The 15,623-nt window shown below is 40.0% G+C and overlaps 1 protein-coding gene across 2 annotated transcripts in view; it reads right to left on the minus strand.

Moving 5' to 3' along the window:
* The window catches only part of Smyd3 (SET and MYND domain containing 3), a 533,841-nt gene that overhangs the window by 442,917 nt on the left and 75,301 nt on the right, over positions 1 to 15,623 (minus strand). For both annotated transcript variants that reach the window (XM_034520300.2, XM_076914589.1), the window contains exon 2: positions 2,800 to 2,863. In XM_034520300.2, coding sequence (XP_034376191.1) covers positions 2,800 to 2,863 — 64 coding nt within the window. The remainder of the gene's footprint in view (positions 1 to 2,799; positions 2,864 to 15,623) is intronic.

Genomic DNA, 15,623 nt, shown 5'->3' on the forward strand with positions numbered 1-15,623 from the left:
CATTACCTTGCACATTATATCTAACAATGACACCGTTATTGATGCTACAGTGAATAACTAATATGTGTAATAAAATATATACGGTACGATGAATCAAAGTGGCATACCCGCATGCCAAACTCCCTCTGCTTCTTCTAATCAGATAATGGTTTTTTCCCTTCTCACTATGTATTATTATAACTAGAGAGAGTAGCCTCGGAGAAAATATATTTGTAAAAATGAGGAAAAAGAAAAATAAAGGTTTGGGCCACTGAGATTAGAAATGAAGTTTCCAAAAGATGTATGTCAAACAGTATGTTAATTCATCATCTCTATACATATTGCACCTGACCAGACATTTGGGGAAACGTAGAGCCCCATTTTGCCAGGGCGAAGGGATGGGCTGAAATATAACCACAAAATAGATTTTCTATGATTTATCTTGTGAAGAAAGGCATTTGTTTTCTCTCTCTCTCTCTCTCTCTCTCTCTCTCTCTCTCTCTCTCTCTCTCTTTCTCTCTTTCTCTCTCTGTCCTTTTTATTGTAGTTACTGTTGATCTTATACAAGAAAGCTAAGATCTCACTATGACAAAACATTTGGTGTAAAAAATGAAATGAAAGATAAAAAATACTTTTAAAAATTTTATATCTTATTAGGAACATGTTGAAGTTTTATATTTCTTTCTGTGTGTGTGTGCGCATGCGTGTGCATGCACACACACGCATGCCTGCCCACTGTTCCTATGTGAGACATGTGTTTGTGTGTGAAGATATGCATGCATATGCACACACATATGTAGAGGGCTAAGGCTGAAATGGGCCGTCTCCCCTGATTGCTCTCCACCTTTATTTTTGGAGACATGCTCCCTCGCTGAGCCTGAAGTTCATGGATTCCAGCTAGGCTGGCCAGCCAATGAACTTCAGAGATCTGCCAGTTCCACTCCCAAGCCTGTCTCCATTCCCACAAGGTTTCAGGTGACAAATCCATGTCCATATCTGATGGTCTGAACTCAGGCGCTCACACTTGCCCAGCATACGCTTCACCCACTGAACCATCTCCTCGGCTCCTGATTTCAATTTTAAAATGTTTCCATTCTGTGTCTTTTGGACACAATATAAAACAGGTGGAGGGATCTAAGGATTAAAGATCTTTCTGGGCACATACCAAGGTCACAGTGAAAGTGAGTGGCCAAGAAACAAAGGACAAATACAATAAATAATAGAGAAGCAGATGCAATCAGAATGCTACAGCAAGAATAAAATTTACATTTACAAGGTAAATGTAAAATCTGGAAATTTTATGTACATTTATTTCCCCAAATCCAGAGTGTATCAATTATGAAATACAAAACAATTTACTTGCTTTTCTGAGCTATTTCCTTACTGGTAAAATGAGCATGTCACCTGTAGCTAATTTACTCAAGATTCTTAGAAACAGAGCCTACACACTGCAGATGTCTGTCAGATATTAGTTTTCATCAGTACAGACTCAGAAACTGATGCCTGGCCCTGTGTTTCCTCTGAAATTACTTAACTAGAAAGTGGCAGAAATAATGTTGGAACTTGGATGCTCTGACATTTTCAAACATGGATTTTTCATTAAAATCAGTTTATTTGCATCCTGGAGAAACTAATTTCAAAGAAGAAAATGAGATAACAAAAAAAAAAACCTGAAAAAATGGTCTAGATTAAAAAACGAGAACTCCAAGTGAGTGCTTGTGCACATGAACACACAAGTGAGCACACAAGTGAGCACACACATCCCACATGAGTGTCTGTACACATAAATACACAAGAAAGCATACACATATCCCAAAATAAGAATGAGCATGGGACCATACAGTCACAAAAGTTTCAATTAGAATTTTTAATGATACAATTCATTAGAACATAATTATACCTCTTATTAAATGATTAATCAAAAGGTTTGTAGAAAAGGTCATGCTGAATGTTAATTATACATCCTTAAAAGAATTCCAAAGATATTAACAACTATATTCATTACAAATTAATTTAATCTTTAGAAAGGCAATTTGGCATTATCTTTTAAAATTCAAAATGCATATATGTTTTTGCTAAAAAAAAATTATGATCAGAAATTTAGCATTAAATTAAATTTTAGAAGTACACAAAAACTACAAAAATAATGTCAGATATATCATTAATAATACCTAATTTGGGGGAGAATCTAAACATTCATTAGTGAGAAAATTATGATCATGGTAATACATTATATATACTAGGTGATACAAAATAATCTCTAAATATGAAAAAGGAAATATGAAGGCATAGAAGAACCTGTAGCAAAACAACCTGTATCTGTTTTTATAAACATGTATGATCTTCAGATATGCCTGTACAGAAACCTTAACAATGAATGGTGTGATGGTTTCACACTGTTATGTACCACCACATGCATGGATATTAACATAAAGGCTTACTCCCCAGCTGGTGTTATGAAGGCACTGACATCATCAGTGAACTCATCCATTGGAGTCATAGCTAAGAGGCGATTAGGAGCTTGTGTTGGGGTAGAAATGGTTAATGAGTACCTGGCTTTGATTAATGTGTAGCTGGCTAGCTCTCTCTCTCTCTCTCTCTCTCTCTCTCTCTCTCTCTCTCTCTCCTCCTTTCTTGACAATGCCTACTCAAACTGTACAAATATTGAATTTAAACTAAAAAAAAAAAACTTAAAAAAAGAATCACTGGTTTGTTTTTGTTTTAAAGATGACTGGAAAGAAGATATAGACCCACGGATATAACCGAGAACAAATGCACAGGTTTGAAGCATGTGCTGAAAGCTCAATGCTTAAAGCTTACCTGACACTTGGCACTGCAGTACTTGGCAATTCGGCATTGAGAACACCGCATCAGCTTTTCCTTCCTGTTAAGAACAAGTAGTTCTGTGTTAGAGAATAAGTAAGAAACGGAGAGCTGCAGACAGAAAACCCGGGTCAGCACGTTGATGCCGACAGCTCTGCTCACTCCTCACATCGGATCCTTGAAAACTTAGATTTTTTAGGAGCTGGAATGATGCTGGTTGCTCAACCATGAAGACCTGAGTTTGGCATCTCACACCACATAAAAGCCGGATGTGGCTGTATGCATGCACATCCCCACTGTCAGCAAGAGCTGGAGCATGTGGATCCCACTGCATGCTGGCCACGGTCAGCCTAGCCAAAGCAGTGACATCCATGGGCAGTGAGAAAGTCCGAGTCAAAGTAAGATGGAGGGCAATAAAGGAAGGCACATAAAGGTGACCTCGGGCTCCTAGGCACAAGCGCAGGTAAACAGGCTCTGGATAAACATGGGCACATACAAACACACACACACACACACACAGAGAGGGGGGGTTGGATTTTAAATGGCTGAACATCCTCTTTCACCCTCCAGGCAATGCTCTTTGGTTAGGCTGTGCCAGACCCTTGTAATACAGCTGTTTCCTCTCAGTTTGATGTTGGACATCTCCATTGCAAAGCAGAGCAGCTATGATGAAGTACACAAGACCCTCAAGAGACCCAGGGAGAGGACAATATGAAAAAGCAGTCGGTGCTCTTAACCACTGAGCCATCTCCCCCTTCCTATTAATTTGTTTATTTATTCACTTATTCACTGGCCACTCCTTAAGAGCGCCTGTGAGAATAAGTAATACCAGTCATTTTCTCTAACAATGGAAGAACTAGAAATGTAATTTTTAAAAACCCAATACAATCTCTTCAAGGTGGGGCAAGCTTCTATACAGCCTGAAGAATAGAAGAGTCACAATGGAGGAAAGAAGAGATATTTTAAGTAAATATTTATGGAAATGCCTAAACTTGTACTAAAAATAACACAGAAAAAATTTTAACTTTAAATATTCATGTAGCCGGGTGGTGGTGGCGCACGCCTTTAATCCCAGCACTTGGGAGGCAGAGGCAGGCGGATTTCTGAGTTCGAGGCCAGCCTGGTCTACAGAGTGAGTTCCAGGACAGCCCGGGCTACACAGAGAAACCCTGTCTCGAAAAACCAAAATAAATAAATAAATAAATAAATATTCATGTAAAAGAAAAAAATTGAAACTAAGTGAGGTAAACATGAAAAGCAAGAACTTACGTTAGAGCCAGACAGGCGCTCGTCTGTGATCCAAGCACTTAGAAGGCAGAAGCAAGAGGACTATTTCCGAGACACTATCTCAAAAACAAACAACAACAAAAGCCCACAAGTGTTATAATAATAGAACATCAAGGAGGACAAAGAGTAAAAACTACAATTGTAGACTGGTGAATGACGCAGGAAAGAAAATACTACCCCAGATTCCATCAGGATGTAAAAACAATGTTGGTGAACAACAGCCATAAGGAAACTGTCTCTCCAGACTTGCCCACCACTCTCTCACTAGCCACCTACACCTATGACAAACTCAAGATACAAGACAACAGAATCAACGCCTTTAATCAGCTTGAAGAAGTTAAAGAAGAGTCAGCGCCCCTATTCACTGAGCTTGGGGACTAATGTGGTTAATAATGGTCTGTCTTTCTAGGGAAAAGTAGTGGTTTTGTTGGAACAGGGGAGATTAGCTAGGACTTATTGCATAGCCATAACCTATTGGTAGAAATCTGTATAATTATCATCAAGATGAAGTTATAATTTCTTAAATGGTACAAAATTTACTTTGATTTCAAATTTAAGGTTTTCATTGGTACAAGCTTCTTATTAATATAAAAGTGAGATGAATATTGATACTCCCATGGGCAATGTGCCTGTATAACACATTTAGGAATATAAGGCCTAGACCCAGTCCTTCTTTAACTTTTTTAACTGATTTGGGACGGTTAACCTATGAGTTAAGGGACTATAGCAAATTCATGGTTTTGAGTTTATTGTTAGGGTGTTTTCCATATTTTATTTAGAAATAGCTGAGAGGAGTGAACAGACAACAGTCCAGGTTACCTTACATGGATAGTTGGTTTTCAAAACATCAGAAGTCCATAGAACTGACGCTACAAATATTTATATATTAATGTTCATTTTGATTAGAGACCTGTCTGCTCCTGACAGCTTCCTGTCATGGATTCTAAGAAGAAATTGAGCATCCTTGGAGTTACGCCAGTTGTGTGGTGACAGCCACTAGGCAAGAATTGCCTCTCTCCATCTACAGACAAATTACTGTCCAGAAAAGGACACACATGCAGAATAGTCGACTGATTATATCTGCCTAGACAGAGTAATCAGCCCTTAATAATCCTGCATCACTAAGGTCTGTCAGATGATTCTGGGCCAGAAGGCTGAAGATTTGATGCTCCAATGTTCGGTAGTATAGGGGCTTTTCAGGTGTTCAGTGGTCTCTATAAATTGGCTAAGTTTTAGAAGTTATGTTTAGTGCTTCCCATAATTTCAGATAACTCAGTCATTATGGATTTCTGATGGGGCTGAAGACCTATAGTCTCATAGCCAATCCTGGCTATTTACTTTGAGAGAAAAGATCTGAGTAGATGGTTTTCAGCTGACATTCATTCTAAAGCCAAAAAAGCCAGGATCAAAAGTAAGTGTTTTAGTTAGAAGAGATGACAGAGGTTCTGGTTAGTCAACAAAATGATGGACTGGGTATTAGGACCATCTTGTACCTCACTGGTACAATTAGGGATAAGTATGATCTAATTGTATTTTGAGAGAAAAGTTTTACTTTAACAGGAAGAGTGATATGTAGGAGGAGCTAAGGGGGAAGGAGTATTGAGAGGAAGAGTTGGAGTAAGGAGAGAAGATGAAGGAGAGGAGAAGCTAGGTGATGAGAGAGAGAAAGAGAGAGGGGGCATGGAGGCAGATGTTCACGTGTCTCCACCAGTCAAAGATAGTTTTTATATCTAGGTTGGGTATTGGGTTACGCTTCTGATTGAGCATTACCAAACTTATAAATCCTTTGATTAACATTTTTAAAAAATCGTATAAAAGCAAAAAGGAAAGGGGGGGGGCATGGGACAGGGGTGTTCTAGGGAGGGGAAATGTGGAAAGGGGATGGCATCTTAAATGTAAATAAAATATAAAATAAAAAAAAACAAAGAGAAAAAAAAAGACAACAGAAACAATCACCAGTGGCTCTGATATCTGACTTAAGTCAATACCATCGTAGAAGGAAACAAGAGTAAAAGCTGTCCTTCCAACAGACCATAAGCAAAAGTAAGCCAAATCTTCGAAAAGTTAGCCAGTATGGAGTGTGATGAGCCAGTTCAAGAACAGCAGGCAATGTGGGGAGAGGACAAGAGGACTGCAGGCCTGCTTACGCCGCTGGCCCACCCGACTCAGCCCCTTAGACTCTTTTTGTTTGTCTTGTTCAGAGTTTACTTCTGGTATCTAGAAATAAAATCCCCAACTACAGAGATTGTGTTCTCGTCTAAGAAATAGTGAATGCAACTGAGATCTAAGAACACTGGTGACGAGCAGCGGCAGTACCAGCACCTGCTCTTGTCTCCCTCCCAACAAGCAGCTTCAGCTTAGCACTTAACACTGTAGCTCAGCAAACAAGAAGAGCCAGACTAGCTGAATAATTTAACTCCCATTGGCTTTTGCCAGAAATCCCATGTATGAACCTTATTTAGATGATCACAATTTCTATAAACAAATAAGTAGATTTTAATCCTCAGGGTTTCAAAGCAATGTTAACTGAATCTAAGAGAAAAGTTAAGAGCCTGTTTGGACCAGCCACTGATCCATGTAGAGCTTTATTCTTGGGGTGAGCTTGGACCCCTGCTGAGAAACTCTAGAATGGCAGAAGTAAAGGGAGGAAGAGACAGAGAGCCAAGGCCTGCGGGCATTTTAGAAAACATTCTCCTCCTCCCCTCTTTCTTAAAAGCGCATCATTCAATCCAAATGAAAAACAAAGCTGCATTTCTTGAAAGCGGGCAATGAAAAAATGCACACATCAAATCAAAACCAGAACTAACTAGCAATCTTCAGAAAAGGGACTGCTTATTTTAGGCAATTCCTGGTGCTAAAAGGAGAAGTAGTGAATGGAAATAAATAAAGGACCGATTTTTATCTAAATCAAGATGCTTTTTCTGAATGTGGCAGAACTCTAGTGAAACGTCCCACAAGTGTGAGGTTCCAGGAGACCGACATGCCAATAGAGAACCAGTTCAGGCAGTGCAAAGCTGGGCGTGGAGGAGCCACAGCACAGCAAAGGGGAAGCAGCTGAAGAAGCTGCCTCCTCTGATGCTCTAGTTCTTGGGCAACCAAAAAAGATGGTCCGAGGATGCACGGGGAAAGTGTGGTCATCTCAGAGGGGCAGAGAAGTGGTGGAGATTTAATTTCCAGGTTAGAGAAACATCCCTTTGCAGTTCTCTCTTAGCTGAGACCTGACTGGGTGTGCTGAAGACCAGTACACAGACATTCCCGTTTGTACACAATTCTTAGCACATGAGCCAAAACAATAAGAAGCCAAAGGTGGTGATTTTTTTTTTTGTTCAAATTAATGAAAAGAAAAATTTATTAAGAAAAAAAAAAGAGAGAGAGTCTCGGTGTAGTTTAGTCGGCATAGTGCTGCCTGAAGTTGGATTTCCCAGCTCCTAGAATCCTTCTATGGAGGCAGAAAACTATAATCTCAACATGAAAGAGGCTCTAAAAAGACATATCTAGCTTCCCAGTGATGTATCTGCTTCAAACTTGCAGGCTAGTTGTCCACATGATAGTATCATAAATCAGACCCTGAAATGTGGATAAGCTCTGGTGAGTGTCCACTGAGTCACAACAAAGTGTCATACACACCCATCCTCAGTTTTCTGTCTTTCAGAGGAATGTCTCAATGAAAGTAATCTGGACAAGTTAGTACCAGTGACCGAAACAATCCATTCTCCCTCTACTTAAGACAAACACTAGTGGTCCACTCCCAATTCAAATAATTTTTTAAATTATTTTTTACCAAAATAAGTGAGATCTTTAAAAAAAAAAAAAAAACCCTACTCTCTAAACAGCAACCGGTTTCTGGTTGTTTGTTTTGATTTGATTTGATTTGATTTTGTTTTGTTTTGTTTTAAAGAATAAGCAGGAGCCAGAGAGAAGGCTCGGTAGCTCCAAGCTCTAGCTGCTTTTGCATAGGACCCAGGATCAGGTCCTAGCATCTATGTGGAGACTCACAACCATCATAACTCCAATTCCAAGAAGTTCACTGCTCTCTTCCGGCCTCCAGGATGCCTGTGATACTGGTATATACGCACAAAAATTCACACATACACATAAAATAAAAATAAGTAATTATTTTTAGAAAAGAAAGAAGCAGAAAGGAATTTCCTGCCACTTATTTACAGAGACAATGGAGGGTAGAGCACAGAGTGTCAAATCCAAAGGAGCTCCGTAGGTTGGTGACTGTCCTGAGCGCAGTAGCTCCTAGGGCACAGTCCAGAGGTCCTTCCTCCCAAGGCCAGGCTGGGCCGTGACTGACTTCTATGACAAGGCCAACAAGAAACGAAGCTGAGCAAAGTTAACTGCTAGTTACAAATCAATAACTAAGTGAGTAGAAGGGAGTCTACAGTCTCTGGAGATCACAGGAATTAATGGGCGGGCATCTCTCTTTCTGTGGGTGGCAAGAGGAAAGAGTACCTAGACCACTAAAATGATGAAGCAAGTGACCAGGCAGAGGGAAAGAAGCTTCCAGAATACATACAGAAACCAAAGACAGGGCTGGAAAAATGGCTCCAGCTGGTAAGAGTGCTTGCTGCTCTTCTGTAAGACCTAAATCTGTTCCAGAACTCACAACTGCCTGGAACTCCAGCTCCAAGGAAATTCACACCTTCTTCTGGCTTCCACAGGTATCCACACACATGTGGCTCATGACACACACACACACAGACACACACAGACACACACAAATAGAGAAAAGTTTTTAAAAATCATGGTGTCTCTCAGATTCCCTCCATCCCTGGCTTAATGGAAAACCCATTTGACATGTCTTACACAGAACAAACTTTATCTGTAGTACAATGCATATAATGTACTGATTGAACAGGGCTATTTTAAAAGATTTTGTTGCTTCTCTAGAAAAAATCCAAGTGTGGTTGGCCCATCATGGAAGACACCTGGCATAATTACCACTGAGCCTCCAAGCCCAGGCACTGACTATGACAACACATGAAGTCGGTAGTCCTTCCTTCTCTGAGGTACACCCACCCCTGAGCAACACAGCCTGGTAGACTCAGAACTAGCTCTGCAGTGAGCATGGGTCCTTGCAATACCCCTATACACACACACACACACACACACACACACACACACACACACACACCCCTCAGGTTTAAGACTAATGCCCAGCGGCTTATAGCAAGCTGAATCAAAACCCAAGATTCAGTGTGAGGTTGGTTGACCCAGCAGACCTTGGGAAAGAAGTCTGAGGTGAGAAACATGAGAATTAGGTAAAACTTCCATTACTCTACACTGCCATAGAAAAAGCACTGACTTGGGCAAACTGACTCATCACCACACACCTTCAAACCAGTTGTAAGAATGAGTCTCTATGTAGAATTCCTAGGAAAATGCTGTTCGAGCTAGTGAGGTTTAAAATGGTCCTTGGGGAAATCGCACAGGAGGGGATGTGAATGCTACAATGAGCAGCTCTCAAGGATAAATCCCGTGGAGAAAAATATGCCTTTTTTTTTTAAACACGGAGAAAGCCAAACATAACTAGGTAAAGAAAGTCTAAATAGATTATTTTCATAGAAATAATGTATCTTTCCAAAATTTCCCAAGTTTATATCACTGCGTTAGGATTCATTAAAAATGGTAATGCCATGTGGCCAAGTGCTTGGCTGTTTCTTCACGGAAATTCTACCCTACGAAAAAAAAGATTATCTCAATTAAAATCATGCTATTCTTCCAGAGTAGGGAAATTTCTGTAACTCTAACTAAAAGAAAAGATGCTCAAAAATGCTAAACATAAGATCTCCCTTTAGCTTGAATATTCGAAACAATTTAGAGATGGGTCTTCCATTTTTTTGTTGCCAAATAGTAATTATGCTGGTTTGAGCCCAAAGGCCTTTTTCAAAATTAAAGAGATTCACTCTACCATCCATATAACTAACAAATGATTTTTAATACAAAGCAACAGATGTGGTCAACATAACATAACTGCACGAGAAAAGGAAAATAGAACTGATTTAGGTCTGTTCTCCCGTGTTCCCTGTCGCTTTATTTCACAATTCTAGCATATAAAGCAGAAAATAAGAAACCATAATGACTAATATTTTAGGGAAATTGAATCTCCTGTTCACTGGCACCAAACCCTCCTAGAAGGAAAACAAGTAATTTAAATCCTTACTAACTCTCAAACAAAGGCATAGCAAATATCTAGGTCCTGTTAGTCAGGAAGGCAGCTATCCACTGGGGAGCTTCCCTCTCCACTGCCCTCAGAGCCCTAAATTAAAGTCATTGTCTTCATGGCGAACATGCTAACAAGAGGTACACACACCCCAGTGTTCTGTGATGGACCACAGAGAGAGCATGTAAAAACCTGTGCACACCGCTGTGGAGAGAGCAATGTGTGGCTGCCCTGGAGCCATCACAGTCAGTCAGTAGAAAGGCAACACGTGCAGAAAGAGCTACAGTGAAAAACAGACATTGGAGAAGTCGGGGGCTGTAGTGATGGGTTGTTGAACACGAGTGGATGTTAGGGCTGTGGAACGCGAAAGCGCAGTTAAACCCTCCGGCTATCTGAGTCCATATTCTAAAGCGCAAACCCACCCACTACTAACAGAGAAGGCTCGCAAAGGCTCAGCTCAACTTCCTGCCAAGCAAAGGGGGCATGCGCAACTCTGCAGACTGTGGGAGGTGGTCTACAAAGTGAACGCAAGATGGTGAACGCAAAACAGGCTATCTGCCACGGAGAGAAAATGAGAAATCAGCAGAGCATGTCTTCAAAGTACTCGCAATTTCATGTAAGTCTATGCCACGTAAGATAATTTCATCTAAGTAGATAGATATGCCACAGCAGAAAGGAATAGGGGAAGATGTTTGTACATGCCTCTCCTAGGGCACCTGGGAGCAAACTCCACATGTGTCTAGCGATGTCCACTCATTCAGTCAAACAGATGATTTACAAGTATCACTTTAAAATTCTCGTGGACCAACAGCAAGTGACCCTAGTTTTGAATGTTGTCTGACAGCCTGTGCCTCTCTGCTCAATGGACATTCACTGAAGCTTCTGCCAATTCAAAGCAATGGCTAACTTAACTGTCTGATCAAGATCTAACTTGTAAGCAGTAAAAAGGTTTTATTCATGCTTCCTTTATGGAAGTTAAAGCCAGGGGAGACTATTAAATCTCCGATGATATTAAAAGGCAATCATGACTTGTACCTTCCATTTACCTTATGCAAGGGGTCTGTAACAAGTTTAGGAACAAATTAACATTTTTTTTCCTAGAGCACAGATATAAACCTTCCCCATTGTACGAACAATCATCTGCTACAAGGTTTTACAAGTTGTAGGTCACTTTGATAGCTAGTAATTGAAAATTGGTGACATTCTCTACACTCAATTTCTGGCAAAACATACATACACACACACACACACACACACACACACACACACACAAGCTGAAGCAAAAATACCAAAAGGATTTTTTTTTTCAGTAATCTCTTTTCAGCTGACTCTAGAAATACAACTTTAATATCCTTGGAAGATTGTTCTCCATCCTTTTGGGTGAGATGCAATGTGTGTTTTGAGCTTTAGTAAAGTTTCTTTTATGTATGTGGGTGCCCTTGCATTTGGGGCATGGATGTTCAGAATTGAGAGTTCTTCTTGAACTTTAATATCCTAAAGGTATTTGATTCTCTCTAAATCTTAAAATCTAAAATTATAAAAAGCACTTCTAGCTCTGCCCCAAGATTCAAATCAAGTATCCTTTAAGTAGTGAGCATTGATAATAATAGACACCACACAGCATAAACACTAAGTACCATGGGTAAAATTCCAGTGAGCTCTAGATAACACACCAGTGATGGTTTACATTCTAAAACACCAAGTCCTATGCATTCAACTTATTTTATTACTTTTTAAAGATTTTTCTTTTCTTTCCTCAGAATCCAGGCCTTCATAACACCTATGTGGAAGTTCTAAGACCAGGTTAAGCCCCTAGACCATTAATGTTTTCTTCTCAAATGCAGCATTATGTCTGATCGTCCCTTTGGTTTCTGCCTTGAGGTCGGTTTGAGGGCAAACCAGGCATGATAGCACTGACTTTAATCCCATCACTCAGAAGGGAGAGGAGGGAGGCCCTCTGTGTGTTGGAGGCCAGTCTACAAAGCAAGTTCTAGGTCAGCCAGGACTACACAGTGAGACCTCGTCTCAAAAAATAAATAAAAGTTAAGATTTAAAAAAAAAATCAATATGAAATTACTAAAGCCTAATTTTTTTATAATTTATGCATATTTAATTATACTGCATATTTATAGATACAAATATGATTATATTATTTAAAAATCCATTCCATCTAACCCTTGAGTAAATTCTGCCTCATAAACATACTATATGATTCAGACACATATATATACATACAGTTTAATTTTAGTATTAATTTAAATCACAATTTATTTTACCTTTCCATGTTGACAGAATGGGCTCTATAACCTACATAATGGTCACTAGGTTATTTACAATGCTTACAGTATTACCACAATACCTACTTGCTCTGCACACATAATGTAACAGTTTCCAAAACATTGTGGCCTTCGTCCAGATTTAAAACCAACAAAAGGAACTCACAGATCTGTTATGTCAACTATATCTGCTGATAGTTCATTAATTAAAATTAATAAGCTTTTAAAATACTTACTAATCTATTTTTAAAAATAATACCCTCTACATGTTGACATGTGTGTTTTCATGAAAAAAAGAAAAACAGCTGCATTTCCCAAAACAAAAGAGTTAGTGGTGAGAGTAGTGGCATTTTTCCTTCGGGCCAGTCTCTTTCCTGTCTGGCTTCACAGAAGGCTGAGTTCTGAGAGCACACTTCAACAATCCTGTGCGTTAACAAATGCCTCTCCAAAGTGGTTGCAGCTGTTAACACTCCTGTGGCAGTGAAAGGGTGGCTCTGAATCCGGATCCTACCAACCTCTGATCCTGCCAGTGGGCTCACTGCCCCGCAGAGGACTCACTGCTCAGAGTTTGTGTTGCTGGGCTTCCTCCTTGTGACTGGAGGGATTAGAACATCTTCTTCACTCGCCCATTCCAGTAAGGTCTCTCTGAGGTGAACTACCTGCCACACCACTCAACTGTACTCACTGTTTCCTCAGGGGGCATCATTTTTTATTATTGTATATAATGCTTTATCAATTAATTTCTCTAAGATTGTGTTTTTGTCAACAAAGTTCTAAGAGAATTTACTGCAGCAGATAAATCATCGACACTACAGCTGCATTAACCTGGGACTGGACTGTAGTTTAGCTACAAAGTGTGGGCAGGCAGTCTGACCTCACTGAACTAAAATAAGAGTAAATAACAGAAGGGGTTGTCCACACCTGATCAAATAATCTAAAACCTGAAACACTCTGAAGTTATGGTCTGTTTAACTATCAGCCTCTTGGGGAGGTGACGTTCCTATCTAAATAGATTTTTTTTTTAAACTTTTATATACTTTCATCTCAAAGAGAAGAGTCAATGCATTCCTGACTTTATGCATTGCTAGGAAAACTACCTGACAAAAGCAATTTAATAAAGCTGCTTTATAAAGGAAGGCTTGTTTGGGTTTACATTCAAGGGCATAGGAAGCTATGGTGGTAAGGCAGCTGGTCTCAGTGTCTGCGCTCAGAAAGTAGAGAGGTGACTGCGGTGGGCATTTCTTTTTATTCCGTCCAAGTGTCCAGCCAGCAGAGTGGTCTCACTCATATTTAGGGTACATCTTTACACCCCAATTGATCTAATCTAGACACTCCCTTTCGGACATGGCTGATGGTTTGCATCCACCATCTTCTCAATCTTCTCCATCTTGTCAAGCAGGCAAATCAATACCAATCACTCGAAAAGACAAGAGAGAAGCAAATATTTTTGATTTTCTACCTAGATGAGAGAAGAGAATGAGAAAGATTTAGCACATTGACTTTCTCTTCTTCCGACACATCAGGCTGCTATGTGACATCTTTCAGGAGATAATCCACTTTCTTCAGGTAGGCTCGCCCACTTCACCACACAGCCATCTCCTAGGTCGTTGCTCCTGTATAATAATCTCAGGAGATGGACATTTGGAACAGATCAGCCTTGACAAAACAAAAAGAATCCCAATAGCAGTGAATTAAAACATCTATTTTCCCCAAGAGAAGATTAGAGAAACAAATTTTAAAATGTCATTACTTGCATGCTTTCTCAAAATCACGTGGTATTTTAAATGGCAAATTTTAATTGTCTCTTGAAGCCCTTCTTTTGAATGTCACATTCTTCCGTCCCATTGTTGCGGTTCTTCCTTGGCTTGCCCATTCAGATCACTGTGGAATTTTTCGTGAGTTACAGAAGGTCCTGGGGCTCAAACTCTGTCAGACTAGCATGGTAAACGCGCCTCCCTGCTGGAGCCTTTATTTTCTTACTTATTTATTTATTTACTTTATTCCATTTGCTATTTTCTTAATAACTTGTTCCTTCTCCAGACTTTAAACTGATTTTTATGGCCAAGTTTTTTTCCCTCAATGGAGCAATTTTGAAATCAAAATGACAAGTAAACATAGAAGATGCTTTTAAAATATATTTTACAGTGAATTTTTCAAAGTGCATCTGTCTCTCCCAAAAGACAGCTGCCATGAAGTCTGGTGTCCCAGAATATTTAAACTTACAGTATAAACTGCAAGTATAAAGTAAGTCACAGTGAACTGCTCTCTGACTGGGTGGCTCGTGCTCCTGATCTCAGTCTCTGGCAAAGCATGGCCCCTGCAGTTTCTTCTTTTTTTAATCTTCTCAGTACCTGGTATCTAGCCAAGCAATTCGTAGGTGACCTAAGAACAGTCAGCGGATGGATAAAGGATTTGGAGAGTTCGGCCCACTGAAGATGGAGACAAGAACATGGAACATTAGAAAGAGAAGACCTTCATCCTCACAACTCTCAAATGCACCCACACTCAGTATGAAAATGGCTAACACAGAGGAAAAGCCCAACCCCCTACGATCAGCTAAAGAAAACAAGACCGCCAAATAAATTTCTGGGTCCTCAAAGGAAAACCAAAATAATCATTCAAGTGAAATGTTAACGAGGTCATCTGTTCAGGTCAGTCCAGAAGGACAGCACACACTGTGCAGCTCTCCATACAGGACCGCCACAGTTAACCCTGCCCCCACACTCACCTCTCCCCTTTCTCCTTCAAATTCACACACATCCATTCATGAAAGCACCAACATCAGCAAATAATCTCTTACAGTAAAATCTGTTCCTTCTCTAGGCCGAAGTCAATTCCTCTCCCCTTCCCTTTCCTCTTCCTTCCCTCCGCTCGCCATCCCTTCCCTTTCTGGCTTAGGTGTAAGCCAGTGGATCTCAACAAACCTAATGCTGCAACCTTGAATACGGTTCCTCATGTTGTGGTAATGCCAACCATAAAATTACTTCATAACTAATTTTGCTACAGTTACGAGTTACATTAGTAAGTATTTGATATGCAGGATATCAGATTTGTGACTCTCAAGGGAGTTGAGACCCACAGGTTGAGAA

This window comes from Arvicanthis niloticus, chromosome 16 (assembly GCF_011762505.2).
Source record: "Arvicanthis niloticus isolate mArvNil1 chromosome 16, mArvNil1.pat.X, whole genome shotgun sequence".
NCBI classification, from domain to species: domain Eukaryota; kingdom Metazoa; phylum Chordata; class Mammalia; order Rodentia; family Muridae; genus Arvicanthis; species Arvicanthis niloticus.